This window comes from Magallana gigas, chromosome 2 (genome assembly GCF_963853765.1).
Source record: "Magallana gigas chromosome 2, xbMagGiga1.1, whole genome shotgun sequence".
NCBI lineage: Eukaryota > Metazoa > Mollusca > Bivalvia > Ostreida > Ostreidae > Magallana > Magallana gigas.
The window spans coordinates 38,309,330-38,326,263 of record NC_088854.1 but is presented as its reverse complement, the minus strand read 5'-3'; the positions used below and the strand labels follow the sequence as shown (position 1 = coordinate 38,326,263).

The following is a 16,934-nucleotide window of genomic DNA, read 5'->3' as shown; positions in this document are numbered from 1 at the left end:
CGTTAGAAGACACGTTACCACTGGGCAATAGCAAGGTTAGGATGAGACCCCCATGGATTTAATACAAAAAGCATGTAAACGCATAAATGTCATGCCTTGTGCGGAAACCTTCCAAGTTCGATGTCTGGCCAACAGATGCTTCGTTCCTGTACCTTGTTCATTTTATGTTAAAAAAACAAATGCAAAAAGCATCACGTTAAATAATTTCGTTAACCTTGGTTGTCATTAAAATGTGTATACTGTTGCTCTGTCCATGCTTAACCACCATGTACGCATTGTTGTGAAATTAATTATTTTTAGAAGACATATTACATCATTGAAAGTTTTTTGTGAGAGGTACTTAATTAAAAACTAAAGAAACAAATGAGTTTAAAATGTCCAACGCTAATTAATGTTCTTGTAACCACACATTCCTACTCGGGCAAAAGGAAGTTTTTTTAAATTAACGTCTCAGATTTTGTAGACTGTCCAATCTTTCTGGTACAGTGAAATCAACACACAGTCATTCTTCTGCAATGAAAAGAATTAAAATATGCAAGTGAAATTAAAATTCAAAAATCAAATTTCTATTGTGTGGAACATATCATTCTCAAATAAATCAAACTACAAATGTACCGAAAACTTAATTTTTTAAAAGCATTATTTCAGAAAGATACTGGATAATGAAAATCACTAACAAACACAATCCAAAACAAAAAAATCTGATATGCAGATCGCTCTTTTTCGTTTTCACAATATCGAACAATAATTCACATAGGACTATATATCCGAGGACACGCATTGCCATTTATCTTATATTTGCATTAAAATTGACACGTAGGATAATAACTTTGTCGTAAACTTTGGTTTTAATAGTCACTTGGTATATTGTAAAAGTGCGGTTCAGGTTTTTTTTCGCTCAAAATCATAGATTAGTATTTGTACATGAGGTACAACAATAACAATTTTAACTTATTGGTTTTTTAAATATGTAAAATATTATTAAAAAGGTGAAAGAGATAGTAAATAGGTGATTGTGAACTAAAAAAAATTGATTCATTTTTGAAATAAACGTACACAATTTCCTTTACGTTGCATAGTTATTTGAAGTCTACAAACGACCCTTTTTTATCAGTAATATAATTAAATGATGTGAAAGGTTCACAAAAATTATTAAAGCAAAAGATAATCATTCTTTCCAAATAAGTCTAGAAAGAAAAGGAAATGTTAAAGCAATAAGGAAATGTTGTTAACATTTTTCAAATTATTTATGCTTTATGAAATGAAATATAACGTCATTATATTAAAACTGCCTCTGATTTGGTTATAGACTGTACTTAAGATGAATTGCAACGTCCTGACATTTCAGGAAATGTCTTCTCTCTAGCGTCAGTGTATCGGACCATCAATATTTCTATCGAAAACAAAATTCATATATGTTTGGTCGTTATGTAAAGAAAACTTAATAATTCATTTTTAGAATAGTCATAGTTTTAAAGGCCCACTTCAATAAAAAGACATTAGGTTGAAATGCACGTAAGGGAGCTCTGCTTTGACCTTGCCCTTGACTGCACAGGCACCTCACGTTATTTCTTTCCCCATAATCAAAAGACACACCCCCTTCGTTATAATTATGATACTCAATGCACACATAACCGCCATCTTGATTTTTTTCCAGAACTGTCCAAATTGCCTGAATCTCAAAAATGAAAATTGTTTTGCGATTTAATCCTGTTTTGCGTTCGACCTTTAAGTACCTAAGTTTGCCATTTCAACCAAAATAGCAAACGATGAAACTTGATTATCTATTTATCGAGTATATAAAGCCAGATGCAGAATTAGAGAAAGTTTCCATCATTGACAGTTGTATTGAGCTGTTTTGGTAGATTGTTGATAGTGAAATTGTAAGTTGAAGAACTGATCAGAATTAAGACAAAGATGACCGCAATATAATTTTACCCTTGATTTTCAATCTAAATTTCAAGCTGATATTACAGTCCTAAAAAAATCCAAACTGACGGCAATATGAAAAAAACTATATATCGTTAGGTTTCCGTGTGACTTAGGTGTGTTTGTGTTGATATAGAATTTATTCAAAGCCAGTTCAAACCCTTTACCTATAGACAGTCTTTTGGTACATTATTGGACCAAGGGGAAGAACGATTTTGAAAAAAAAATAACCAACCAAATAACAAAACAAAACCAAACAAAAACGTAGATTTTATTGGGGCACTGTAAGTCCTTTACGTTTGACATATAAACATGCGTGGTTTAAAAAATTCCTTCTCCAAAACGGGTTTCGACGGTTATTTGAGTTTGCCGGAGGGGGGGGGGGGAAGGCATATTTTTGGTAATTATATTTTTGAAATTTTATATGTTTGTAGGGACATAATTTCGTGTATATTCTAATACCTACATATATAAATATGATTTTATAACCCCAATTTATTCATTCGTGGAGAATGTTAATTTGTGGTGGACAGGTACCCACGAATTCAACGAACAATGATCCACATCGCTTTTTGACACACATCAAAATTAATTTTAAGAAGATATCCATATAATTATCTTAGGCCATGGCATCTGTAGGCTTGTAAAATAAATGAGTTCATTGCATTTATGTCTTTTGACTAAAATCCGTTAATTTAAAATAACCAAGCATACATTAAGTTTAAAACGAACTACGATTAAGGACTAGGTTAGCAGTTTTTTTAATCATATAACATCAATTTCATAATTCTGCATTTTTTTTCTCAAATTACTAATTAATAAGCGGGATAGTTTAATTTTTGGTTACTATACATGAACATTTGAAAGGTACTAGTATTCGATTAATAATAACGACCAATTTTTTTACCTGATGAATGAATTATCCGATATTCTTAATCATGATATCATTTTGAAGATGTTATCAGATAAAATTCTCTACAAAAGATTTATCAAAATTTTGATTATGGTCCAACTTAGATTTTTCATTGAACTCTATGGGCAACATGTATTTTATTAAGATACCGTAAAACGTAACTTAAATTCGTAAAACTGTCTTGGTTAGAACATGCATAAATATTCTACTTTTAAAATATGAAATAAAATAAATCATTTACTGCAGATATTTGGACAAAATTAAAACTTTCTTTTTTTAATCAAGGGGCGTTAACTCTTTAGAAAATTTTAAGGTGCAAAATTACTGGCTTCTTATATGTTGTCAGTAATGTGAATTTGGTTAATTTCATTTTCGTTGTTATTTAGGAATACATATTTAAACTAACTTAAAATGATTCAAAATTGTTCAATATCCCTTCATTATACATTGAATTCCTTAATTATCTGAAATGCTGTAAAATCAGTATATTTACTACATACGTAATGAACAAATCCCAGCTATTCATAAATGGATGCAATAATTTTTTGTTTGTTAAGCGTATTGTTTAAATTCTAGTAGCATTCCTAAAACGTATAGAAACAGACAACGGCTAACAAGTTTCTAATAATGACATATGATAAAGGATGTGTCTCTTATTCACCTGGTCCATTAAATGCATGCTGCATGCAGAGAAATTGCATCATCACAGTTCAACTATTCATATCATATTCATATCAAATTGATGATTTACGAGATTGCTCCGGATTTTTTGTCATCTGTTCCATCTTCAGTTGGACATGACTCGATAATTTTTTGATGAAGTGAATGAAGAGCTTTATTTTTGTATTGGCATGTAAAGCAAAAAGCATCATTGATCTAATCAATCAAACACGGCACAAAACGTCATCTTGTATATCTTTATTTCCAACTAAATTATATATTTTGATGCATGTACATGTGGCATATATACAGGATAATGACCTATGTGTCCTGAAGAAAAAGGTCATTTATTTATTCTGGAAAGAGGGCATTATAATCACTCAGCAACATTTTAACTTGTTCTGCAATTTCTTCTTCCCTGTACTCTGTTTTGTCAGTTCGGTGTTGACTCTTTCTTCAATAAACACTTTAGAAGCAAACTTTTATGTCATATTTTGAAACTAAACTTTCTGAAAACAACGTATCATATTTTTTTCACCAAAAGTATTTTCTTTAAGAAGACACAAATTTAAAGCTTACTATAAAAGTCCTTGAAAAAAAGAACTGAACGCGAATTACGCTAAAGTGAATAAAAAACTCAGTTTATGCAAATATAATTATTTTTCTTTGGGTTTCCAAAATATTTTCAAAACAATGCATTCTTTTAAGAACCTAAATAAAAATGATAAAAATGTCACACAGACGCTTTTATAATACAGCCTGTCAGTAATAAATTAGCGGAGATGTATTTAGATTTATAAATTTGGAAGTAAAGACAGCCGGATATTCTGATATTTGATTAAAATTTGTTTTAACCCTATAACCTGGAAAGCCGGGACAAAAAAGCGCGTAAATCAAAAATTCATTGAAGCGTGACCATGAAGTCTTTATAACTGTCAATTTACGTACAAGCTCTCACCTTGTTCTATAACTTGTCTTTATAATGTGAGTCTTTATTGTGTATCCGCTTCTTTGATGAATGAATTCTGCAGACTTTCTATTCACAATAACACATAGTTTGTGTAATTTCGTGACGACTATTGGGCTTGATTGATGATTATGACTTTGATATTGTAAGAAAAGCCTCGGATGACTAATTAACAAGAAAAGAACAGGATCTACTTGTATACAAACGGGGCATTCCCGGTTTTCGTCGGTAGTCTAAAGGGACTGTTTATATTAGTATATAGGATTAACAAACTGATTTACAATTTTGATTCCACTTTTGTTCGTCTCTTTGCAATTGCTCTTCAATATGGGGTCAGCCAACAATTGTCAGACCGAAATACTAGTGGGAATCAGCTACTACAGACTAATAATCGCCCTAACTTTGTGCTTCACTCTCCAGTTTATGACAGTAACTTCGACTAAACAACTTCAAAGCCTAAGACCAAAGCGCCAAAGAGCTGACCAACAGCTTTTGCCTTCAGGATGGGAACAATTTTGCGTTCCGAGAAGGAAGCACCAACTCCAAGTGTACGTACAATGTTTTGTCAATCGGCAATTTTCTGGGCTATGGAAGTTTGATGAGCTTAAGCATCATCTTGCTAAACAAAATATCAAATACACGTTTACGGTGAAATGCGAAGATGCTGCCACCATATCTCTATACTGGCCAATGAAAGCAACCAACCTTCGGGGAATAAGCGTAGAAAACTGTAGACTTGATGACTATTTTTCTGGATTAGAGAAACAGAGCGACATACCTGACGAGTTGGAATATTATGTCTTCAGAAACAACATCATTGTGGTTGATGTAAAAAATCTTATACTGATAACAAAAAATCCAATCGATCAAGATTATGACTGTGGAAACGAGGATACGATTAATTACTACGTGGATAGAAATACAACATATGAGTTTGAGGACAGTGCCGATTACAGTAAATTAATCCAATCATACTACATGAGAGAAAGTAAAGTTCCAGAAGTGAAAAATGATGTGGAATTGATTTTTTCTGGATTAAAATTGCCACGCGTGGAAAGAAAACAGTTAAAACAAGCCTCCAAAGATTTTCATGCAAAAATTGCATCTGCAGAACATAAATGTATGTTCACAAGTCTTTTTTACAAAGAAGATAGTCCATCGGACAATGGATTTTCCCCAAACGTCAAAAACTCGAACTTTCCAGTCCTATCTATTTACAATATGTCTCATTCTAATCTCCAAACAATACCCGAGTCTTTTTCAAAATGGTTCTATCATCTTCAGAATCTTCAGTTGATAGATGCCTCTCACAACAATATCAAAAAATTTAGATTTGATTCAGATGTTGACGTCTGGGATGTACCAGCATTAACTGTAAACTTATCTTACAATAACATCACTGATATCAAAGCTAAGCAGATTGTAAAACTAGCGGAAACCAAGAAGCTTTTCGTCGATTTTCGAAACAACCCTCTCAACTGTTCATGTACAGACACGACAAAGCAGTTAATCGCTTTAATCAAAGACAAGGGTAAATGGTCCCAGCCCTCGTACCAACGCTATAGCTATATCCGAGAAATGAGATGCTACTATCCGGATAGTTTGCGCGGGAAACAGTTGTTGGATTTAACAAACAAAGATTTGGACTGTGAAATTTTAGTGGTGGAAAAAATGATGGTGGAGGGCATAGCCTGTTTAGGGGCTGTGGTTGGTATTCTTGTGGTCATTATTTTATTTGTTGTCGCATTGGTTTACTGCAGACGATCACGTCAAAGATTCGTCTGGAACGTGGATTCTTTGGCGGGTAAAAGTCCCGCGAACTTCTCTGATCCCGCTGAGATTTACACCGTCGTAATTCCTGGTGAAAAACAACAAATACCAAATATTAAAATTCCATCGATTTTGTGAGATACAGATTAAAACTTCGTCGTTATGGATTGTTATTATTGGTTCAGTTGGCAAGTTAAACCTATTTAAAGACTTTGTAAGATGTTGGATGTAACTTTAGTTAATCAAGTGCCAATTAAAGGATATGCAAATAACGTCATTTAGAATTTGTAGTCATAACATTGCGACACTAATGTCTTTTGAAGTCCTTCATTGTCTATTGGGAAAATTCCATATTTCTATGAAATATGTAATGGCGGTGACATACGTTTTTATTTAAGAAACATAAGGTGTTATGAACATAACTGACGTGTACAATGTCCTTTTACGTTTTATGTTGTTATTTATTCAGATCATGAAATCCATTTGAACTTTTCATTGTACCAAATGATCAATTTTGTTTTAAGGTTTGTATTAATGTTAATTTACATTGTACAAACACAACGCCCAATTTACTGTGATATTTTCAATAACTGCAATGTTATTACATGTTTCAACATGATAACAGAGACAAATAAATGTATGTGGTTAGATAATTGAATTGTGTCGTATTGTAATAAATTAATTAATAATTAATTAATAAAACAGTTCTAAAGATAAATAGAACACACTTGCATGTATTTTATCTCCAGCTTTCTCTCTATCTTTGCGTGATATATTGTCTAATAAAATCTAAATAAAGGATCGCATTAATAAATGGTAAATAAAGTGTGTAAGGTTAATGAAGACAATGAAGAATTAATTAGAAAATATTTATTAACGATATTAATCTTATGATAAAAAATTGTCATTTGTGGTGACACGTGAATGGGATCATTACAAATGCGTTTCTAATACATGATAAAATTTTTGGGAATTTCCCACTTTTTCTGAAATTGAAAAGAGGCCGGAAGACTCTTAACCAAAAATGAAACTACTGGAATAACTTTAAGCAATTTTATTAATCATATGAGATTTTTTATTTTTTCGATATTTCAAATTAACATTTTATATTTTTTTTCTATTTACAGCATATCACTTAAAATAAAAAAGAAAAGAAAATTAATTTATTTCAATATCTTTTTTCCTTGAATTTGATATCTACTGATTTGAAATTAACGAATTCTGAGTTATCATCTTAATTTTTAAAAAGGCAGCGTATCACTGTTAAGTAAAGAATCATTTCTAACCTGCTGACAGATATTAATTTCCATTTTTAGTGCAAGCAAGATAGATCAACATAAACATCTTGACCAGGGCATAGATAAGAAAGAAATATACACGTACTTGAAACAATCGACAAAATTATTGAGAAAAATCCACTTAATTCTTTTAAAAAAATACGTCACAAACTTGCATCCTTACAACAACATAACTTTAGCTAAAACTAAATTGAGTTATTTTTTATAAATTAATACTCGATTCTTTGCATAGATAATGTTAATAACTAATATTTTAAAAAAAAATTAGATGTATGTCATCAAGAAACCTTGTTTCTAATGTCATCCATTCTTTTCTTTTTCTTTTTTTTTTTTGGTTATTAAATCATCAACTTGTTAAAACAGTCAGCATTGATACGTCTATGCAACCATTCACTACAGCAGCACGGCCCAAAAATGTAAGAAACTTTATTTTCAAAAGATATAAGACGGTCAACCAATGCAACTCTTCAGATACAATGATATTATTTAAATGATGAACAGGAATTAAACAATTATCAATACAGAGGGTTAATGAAGTCTAACGAGAAGTTAATTAGGCGATTTCGAAATACATCAACATAACTTGATTATTTTTTTTTTCTTTTTATATTATATTAAATGTTGTCCTGTATTTACATCTCACTTTCAAGAATCACATTTCTCTTCATTATTATTAATTTCATAAAATGCCGTTTCGATCCTAAAATATCTTTTGTCAGTATTTTGCAATCAACATTTTTGTAGCCTGTCACAATACCAACAGTTGGCAATCGTTTGTTAGTGTCCAGTTACAAGCAAATTATTTAACTTATATAGGGGATACAAGTATTTCATCATTATATCAATGTTAAAACAATACAAAATTTAGAAAAAGGGCATCCAATAATTTGATCATTTTTTGGAGGACGACCTTGAAGAAAATTCTCGGAATTCTTCAACTCTTCTTTCAAATGAAGAAAAACAAAACTATGTGCGATTTGCAGATGTTCTACAAACAAACCATACAGCTGGCATGAATTAACCCGTTTTGAATTTAATCAGTTTGTCTTAAAAAACGATCGGAACTTTTCACTCTCCGTTTTGTTGACTGTCAACATAAAGGATCGGTCAAAAAAATGAATGAGTAATCTGTATTAATTATAATATTAACACTTAAAGTGTTTTACAGACCAATAGTCACAAAATATATGATAAAACCACAGAAAAAAGAAAAAAAAAATGAAACTGATCGTGATAAAATTAAAAAAGAGAATTTATTTGCAAAGACAAATTCTGATGCATCACAACACTAAAACAATGCAAACAAAGTTTATTTTTGTTTTATTATTTAAACGAGCATTTTAATTTCTCGATAAAAGTTTCTTTCAATTATGTATTCTTACCTATAGCATTATTTTCTATGTGTTTAGAAGTCTAGCTATTTGTCAAAACGAAAATGAACACTTAGTTGAGTAGAAGATAAACGCTACGTTGACAGTAGTTCGCCTCAACTTTTCGAAAAAAGGTACCTGTTATAGCCAACAGTTATGAAAAGAGCAGAAGTTGTGTGTACAAGATACTACAGTGTAATACTGTGATAATGGAAGGGCTTTTATCATGAATCAATCTCTTTACACATTTACTTGCTTTGTTTTTAAGTTTAATCGTAATAAGAAAGTGCTAGTATTTGGATTTTTTGTCAGATATGTGAATATTTATTAAATCCGTTTGCTTACATACATTGTATCTATAAAATAATCATTTTTAAAGTGTCCAGGCAAGAAAACGATGGTTGCTTATTAAAATTTTAGGATGTTTTATTTAAAAAATCCTGTTCCTAAAAATATACAAGATTGTTTTTATTTTAGTTTAGTACACTTTACGGTGGCATGATAAAGTTTTAATTACCTGGTTAGAAGAAGTGAGCGTTGGTCCTGTACTGTTCTAACAAAAAGACAATTATATTTTAGAACGCAATGCGTCGTCAAACATAAGTCAAAAAGTTGTCATATAACAATGCATTTGGGTAATTTTATGTGTTTATTTAATTATAATGCCGACAAAAACGTTCCTAGGGCAGCCCTTACAAAATATGCATATTTGTAGGTAACAAACAAACGAGAAGAATGGTCGGCTTTCCGATGTAATCATGCAAAAAAAAAAACAAACTAGCTGGAGTAAATTCTTGCTCTTGGGCAGTGCTGTATAGTAAAACGCATACTACATGTACCTGTTCAAATCAAGATAGATAATAGAGTGTACACTTTTAATCATAAATTTATTTTAAATGACAGAGTTATTACACTTACTACGTGATAATCATTTGAGGGTGTAGCGACTTAAACACATAAATTATCGACTACATGTATTTTATTCTCAACACCAAACTGTGCCAGAATGGTACTAGATGCGGTTAATCCTTATAATATAAAAAAATATTGATCTTCTGTGTATATATATATTGACCGGTTAATTAATTCGAAATATCTCCCTATACGATAATTTTATTAATTTTCCTGCCGTGTAAATAATGTACTTTGGCGTATAAGGAAATTCTGAATAATGGGTTAAGAAGAGTGGCGCCGACAATCTTTTTCAACAGTACATTAAATAATGGCCATTTTCTAGGCAAAAAAGGCATATTTCAAGAGGAAAAAAGAAATTCAGTGGAAATTTCTGTCAATGTGCACTCAAACAAATTAAGTTCTTATTAACTACATACTTTCCAAACATTTTGTTCAACAGTTTAAGAAAGTTGCGCTGACAAACATGCTTCCGCAGCTCATTCACTATCGCATGGCTTAACTTTTAAATTCAAAGGAACATTTCTCCCAGCAGAGTAAGGGAATTTGTATATTCTGTGAATAAGCATACAATGCATCCTCAGATTATTTAATATTATACGTTTTCCCTATATGTATACAAAAGAAAGGGAATTAACGTTGAAATTTTCATGGCCTGAAACGAATAGTCCGTATTAAAATACCCTCATTTTAAAAAATAATAAATGAAGTCATAAAACTAAAATATAAAGGTTGCAAAATTAAAAACTTCTCAAAATGATATGAAACAAGGGACTTAGGTGGTTCGTAGCTGCATAATCTAAAATAATAACATTTATGAATAATTAAAATATCTTTAACTAACAATTCTTTAAAGCATACATTTCAAACAAAAAAAATGTTTGAGTTGTTTGTAGCTCCTTGTGATTGTTCATTTATTTATCTATTTATTATTAAATGTTTGATCAAATGTAACCTATAGTTTGTCCAAAGTTACTGCTTCCGTCACTTTTTCATGATTTTCATTGTAAACAGACATACGTGTCAATGAAGTTCAATTAAGATCGAAAAAAGGGGGAAACCAAGATTTCTTTATTGACACCTCGTTTGTTTATATTCGGAGAATTTCACATGAACGAAAACAAACATCATAAAAAAAGCACAAACACAGAGATTCAAAATCGGGATATGTTTGCATCTTTTCTACATTCGGCAGTACACGGGACACCTTGCACAATTTTTTAACGATATAATTCGGGCCGGGGTACCTAATATTGTTTGTAATCCAAATTTCCAGTAGGCCTAGGCTTCCTATTTTTGGTTGTATATTAAAACCCGAAGTGGCTGTTCAAAACAGATAATCTGGATTTTTCCATTCTAGTGAATGGATGTAGTTTGGACACAAATGAATTCATAATGATCGAGATACTGAGTAAAAAGTGGTGGGAGCAGAAACTTGGGAGAGGGTATAATTAAGGGTTCAAATGATCAGCTCTTTGATTTTAATATTCTTCGAGCAGTAAAAATAACCACGAACGACTTGATAAATTCTTAAAAGGTTTCTTGTATCTTAAGAAAAATCTTTGAAATGTAATCATTTGTATTGATTCTCAAACTAAACCCTCGTCCAAGGCAAAGTTTTTGCTATTGTTATTATTTATCATGTTCATAATTTACATTATCTACCTTTTGATTTTTTTTTACTATTTGTTCGGTATTCAGCTTGGGGCCACAGTAAACCACACTTGAAACATGTTCACAGCTTCCGCCAGTTCTGCTTGAACGCCACTTTTACGTTTTTCTTTGTTGATAAATGTTATAACTTACGGTGCGTTGACTTTTTTAAAAGTTTTAGTTTTAAGAATACAAAAAAAACAAAACACGCTGAACACTTTTGTTTGAAAAATGAACCTCATCATTATAGAGAAGCAACTGAACAAACATGGAAAATACATTTGTTTTAGTACTTGCTTGTAAGACAAGATGCATTATTTGCTTATTCTGAAAACATTATTAGCACCAAAGATTTACTTCAAGCACATCAAGCTCCTTTCATCAAAAATTGTGCATTGCTGTCGATGAGGAATATTAATATAGTATAATCTGTTTTGTTTTTGGCTCTTTTTTCATATGGAAGCGTTTTATTCACCATTATCTGTTTCCATTATCTAAATTTTCACAATGAAATACATATTATTTTGGATCGAGTTTGTAAATGTGTTTTGTAGAATAAAATTTATTCTTTTAAAACCGCTTAAACTATGTCAAAAGAAAACCGTCGTCTGTTTTTGTTAAATTAAACTTTGTCCGAAAAATCATTTTAAATCGTTTTTAACAAAATTTATTCGATTCTATTTAACACATGTGAAAGAAATGTAAGCCGACAAATTTACTCAAAAATTAAAATTGAAGAGATAAAAGTTAAAAACCTAGACAATATCGAGCAAATATGTCCCTTGGGACTTGATAATCTCACTTACATTTTTCTGTTTTATTTTTGAAGAGTAGAACGCCCCATTGGGCAGATGGACCCTGTTGCCTTCACTTTGAAATGTCTTGGAAACCAGGATATAAATACACTGAAGATAAGTATTGGTGTGCTCTCTATTAAAGTTATTAATCTTTATCTGATTTTACTTTGTAACTGTATCATTATTATTAGTTTAATTCATTATTACTAGTTAAGAACTACACTACTTATTTTTATTTCTTAATGTTAGGGAACATTTTTGTTGCTTGCTAGTAGTAGATCTGTTGGCGAGAATGTTTGTTCTAAGCCATTTATATAGAGCCTTTCAGCATTATTCCGGTCGGAGAAATTTCTTTAATACAAATATATAACGTACTTGAAATAAAATGAAAAATCTCATGATCAGCATCGGCTACTGTACCGATGTGTCTTTGTTCCGGGGTTGAGACTTGATAAAATCATATCAGGGTTGATTCTAAACACGAAACAAGTGTTCGAACATTTACAGTATTATGACAGTCACAAACCTATCCAACGTTAACTGTTATATGATTTTAAAGATTTGTAACTAAATAACTGAAGTTAATCATTATATTATTTTAATTTCATTAATGATCCTCGAAACCCCGTGACTTCTTCTTTTAATAAAAGTACATCACAACATGACGATTTGACCCCTCTATGAAACATTTTATTATTTATAGCCAATGTTGGTGTAGCCAATGTACTGACTCGCTTGTTTTGAGTTTGAATACTGCTTGGACTTTGTTTTTATGAATACCAATAACATCTTTAAAGTTTTCCCCCAAAATTATTTTCTTTATCTTTTTTAAGTCAAACACATGCTAGAAATTCATATTAAAATTTCGGACTTATAAGCAAAACTTTCCTCAAAGAAAAGGATGACCTTTAACAGTCTTATCTTATAAAATACTGGGATAAGTAAAAAACTCTAAGGTAACATTTTCTGATATAAGGTCAACAGACACGTTCCTTAAAAATTGATAATTATTTTCCAAAATTTCAACAGCCTGATAATATACCTAATCAAATTATAATTATATAAAATATATAATCATTCTTAAAATTATATATATATATATATATATATATATATATATATATATATATATATATATATATATATATATATATATATACAAAATATTTATATCAACAATTTAAAGGTAATTTCAATAAGATTACGTAGGAAATTGCATACTCCAGTATTTTTAACTAATGCCTGGTAAGGTTCCCAATTTTTTTCAAGAAAGCTTGTCAAAGTAGTAGTAAATCAATATAATATTATTGGAAAAAGTTATATAAAAATGAGGAACGTGTTAAACAACCTTAATCGACAAAAAGTACTTGCGAGTAAAGACCGTTATCTCCAACGAATTTATAGTTAAAGTCAACCTCGTACATTTTTTTTAGTTTTCCTCATAAACTGAGATACTTTCATTAAACTTGCCAGCAACGTTAACACGCAAAACCACTGAAGCAAGGACACCTGTTTTATTAATAGTAAAACACCTGTTTACATTTTTAAACGAAGCGCATCTGGCTTCACGAATTCATCTGAGCCATTATATTGAACTTTGTTATATGTTGTTTCTGCGTGATAACAGTCAGGGTAAACTGGGCATTTTTACCAACTAAGGAATTATTTATCTTGTGACAGTGATAAAATGGAATTTATTTCTATTTGGTTTCTTTTTCTTGCTTCATCGTATGTTTTTCCCCTAGTTACCGATGCAGATTTTCAAAGCGAGAGAAATGAGACCAAGGCAATAAACGATACAACCATTGGACCAGTGACAAGTAATATAACGGACGAAGACTATAACACAACCTTTTCAGGTATTCTGAAGAACCTTCCCGATTCTTGGGAGGACTTTTGTTTTCTTGATGGTAGTGAATCCAAGAATAACACTTTCCATTATAATTGCTATATTGACGATGCTTCTAGTGGGAAATGGAACTTTACAGAGTTGAGAAAGTACATTTCGTTGATTAATGCATTCTACAGTTTCAACGTAAAATGTGAACAATGGAGTAGAATCTCGCTTCCTGATAAAGGGAAATCGAAAAACATAGTAAAACTTCATGTGCAAGACTGCATTCTAACCGACTACTATGCAGACGACAGAAATCTTGAGTTGGACACCTTTCCCGATGTAATGGAGGAGTATGTGTTGATAAATGTCCAGATTGAGGTTGGATATCAAGCCATCAAAGACCACGCGTCTCTGAATCGAAGTAGTATACCTAACAACCTCGTTTGTGGTGATGAGGAAACATTGAAAATATTGATAAAACGTAACCATCGTTTTATCTTTGTAAATGATATGCCGATGGATTTGAGTATCTTTGTAAAATTGGCGACACAGATGATTGCAAATGATCGACAATTGACCGTCAAATGCGTGTTCAAATCTTTGCGTACACTTGAGGACTCGTATACGATAAGATATCGATACTACGCTAATGCATTAACGGAACAAAAACTATATCCTGTATTAAAAATTCTTAATGTATCTCATTCTGATATATATTATATTCCCGAACAATTCAAAAACTGGTGGATATATTTTGAGGCTTTGGAGTACATGGATATGTCTTACAATCGCATTCAAGACATTCTCTTTCCAATCAGCCTTAATGGAGTTTGGGGCAAACCCATACCGAATTTGACATATGATCTCACACACAATGAAGTTAGTCAACTTTCTGTCCGCATGTTTGAAAGACTTATTCTAAACGAGAAAATTTTCGTCAATATAACAGATAATCCTTTTAACTGCACATGCACAAATGAAATGAAAGAAGTCTTAAAATATATTCAGGAAACGGACTGGAATTCTGAAAAATACAAACGTTATCAGTACTTTAGAGATTTGCGGTGCCATCTCCCTGAGAGTGTTCGAGGACGACGTCTGAAAGATCTCACATCCAATGATATTAACTGTGATTTCGAGTTGATGCCAGTTACTGTGGCTTTGAGTGTTTTGTCATTTTTCTTAATCGCATTTTTTATTTTTATTTTAAAATATAGGCGGGAAATTCAAATTTTGTTTTTCACCCGATTTAACGTTGTCTTGCCATGTCAGCCAGTGGAATTATGCGAAGAGAAGGAGTTCGACGCTTTTATCTCCTACAGCAATGGTGACTATGAATGGGTTCAGGACTTATTCGAAGAAAATAAAAACGAACGATTAGCTCATTTAAAATTTTGTATGCACCATAAAGACTTCATCCCTGGGAAAACGATATTTGAAAACATCATAAAATGCGTTGAAAACAGCAAACACACTGTGATTATCCTATCCCAAAATTTCCTTAGCAGTCAATTTTGCATGTGGGAATTTCAGGAAGCTTTTCAACAGAGCATTGTAGAGAGAAAGCGACATTTGATTATCATTCTTTTGGAGGACATTCCAGATAAAGATCTTCCAAATGATCTGAAGAGGTGTATAAAGACTTTTACATACATTAGAAAAGACGATCACATTTTCATAGACAGACTGCTGTATTCGTTGTCATATAAAGGCAAAGGGTCAAGGAGGATTGCACCCAAAGTTAAGGTGGCACAAGTAAATCTTGGATATATTTAACAGCAAGACAATTTCTTGAAGTTGTGAAGAATGTGCTTCTCAACGATTTTAAGAAAACAATTCTTGTGAATTCCTAGACATAATATAGAAGCTTTTACATCTTACTCATAATGTCCTTTGGAAGTTTGTTTCTTCATTTTTTAAAATAAAAGGGATGGGATTGTGTTAAACGTTTTTGCTATTGTAGCTTTCTACCTTCAATCTGCAAAGTGCATTGTATATTACCTTTAAAGAAAAAAGTACATTTAACAATTTTTTTGAAAATTATATTTTAATTAGGGCTACACATATTCCTAATGTGGGTCATGATAATACAGAACAAGTGCACAGTTTTTCAGTTTGTTATGCTATGTAAAAATAATCATTTTTATTTTGTTATACTATGTAAATTAGTGTTGACTTCATTTGTGGTTTCTAATTATTTCTAATTTTACTGTAGCAAACACGAAGGGCTGGTTTAGCATTTATATCAGATGCCAAAAGTATATGATTTTTATTCTTTTCACTTTTCATTGGAAACCAACAATTTCAAAGAATTGCTTAAAAGTAACACCATATCGGAGTTCTTTTCTCGACACAAAAGAAGCGTTCGAAAGTTTACAGTATTATAACAGCTACCCCTGATCCAACGTTAACTCCATTCTATGTCTAAAAAATGACCCCTGACCAATTCTGAAAAGTATATATTAATAAATTTAAAGTTCTCATGCTGTTTATGAAAAGTATTAAAATATTTTCTTATATTCGGTTCTTTAGAGAAGATATTAACTATCCAAATTGAGATTTGTTGGTTTTGATAGTGGAAAAGATATATAGTTAAGTTCTCTAAACTATTTTGTTTGAAATATCAAAACTTTACTAATGAGTTGATACAAATTTATTTTAATGCATGTCAAAAAGTTAAACTGAATCTGCTTTAATTAAAAAAAAAATTCTTCAAAAATCTAACAAAAATAATACCAGAAAACCGTTTTGAAATTAGTCTTGTTTTTAATGACATACATGGGTAAAACGAGAATAAATTAATATACTTTTGGTACTGTTGAATAGTA

The 16,934-nt window shown here is 31.2% G+C and overlaps 2 protein-coding genes across 2 annotated transcripts; both read left to right on the top strand.

Annotated features, from left to right (window-relative positions):
- Window positions 1-4,461: 4,461 nt before the first annotated feature.
- Window positions 4,462-6,899, top strand: LOC136272988 (uncharacterized). Its single transcript, XM_066076451.1, has one exon. It carries the CDS (start codon window positions 4,797-4,799, stop codon window positions 6,375-6,377), a length of 1,581 nt encoding a protein of 526 aa, XP_065932523.1. The 5' UTR covers window positions 4,462-4,796; the 3' UTR covers window positions 6,378-6,899.
- Window positions 6,900-13,528: 6,629 nt separating this feature from the next.
- LOC136272987 (toll-like receptor 2) lies at window positions 13,529-16,575 on the top strand. The gene has a single exon (XM_066076450.1). It carries the CDS (start codon window positions 13,957-13,959, stop codon window positions 15,880-15,882), a length of 1,926 nt encoding a protein of 641 aa, XP_065932522.1. The 5' UTR covers window positions 13,529-13,956; the 3' UTR covers window positions 15,883-16,575.
- Window positions 16,576-16,934: the final 359 nt, after the last annotated feature.

Bases quoted from the DNA above. Each gene is read 5' to 3' on its own strand.
- LOC136272988 (XM_066076451.1), top strand. From the start codon at position 4,797: ATGGGGTCAGCCAACAATTGTCAGACCGAAATACTAGTGGGAATCAGC.
- LOC136272987 (XM_066076450.1), top strand. From the start codon at position 13,957: ATGGAATTTATTTCTATTTGGTTTCTTTTTCTTGCTTCATCGTATGTT.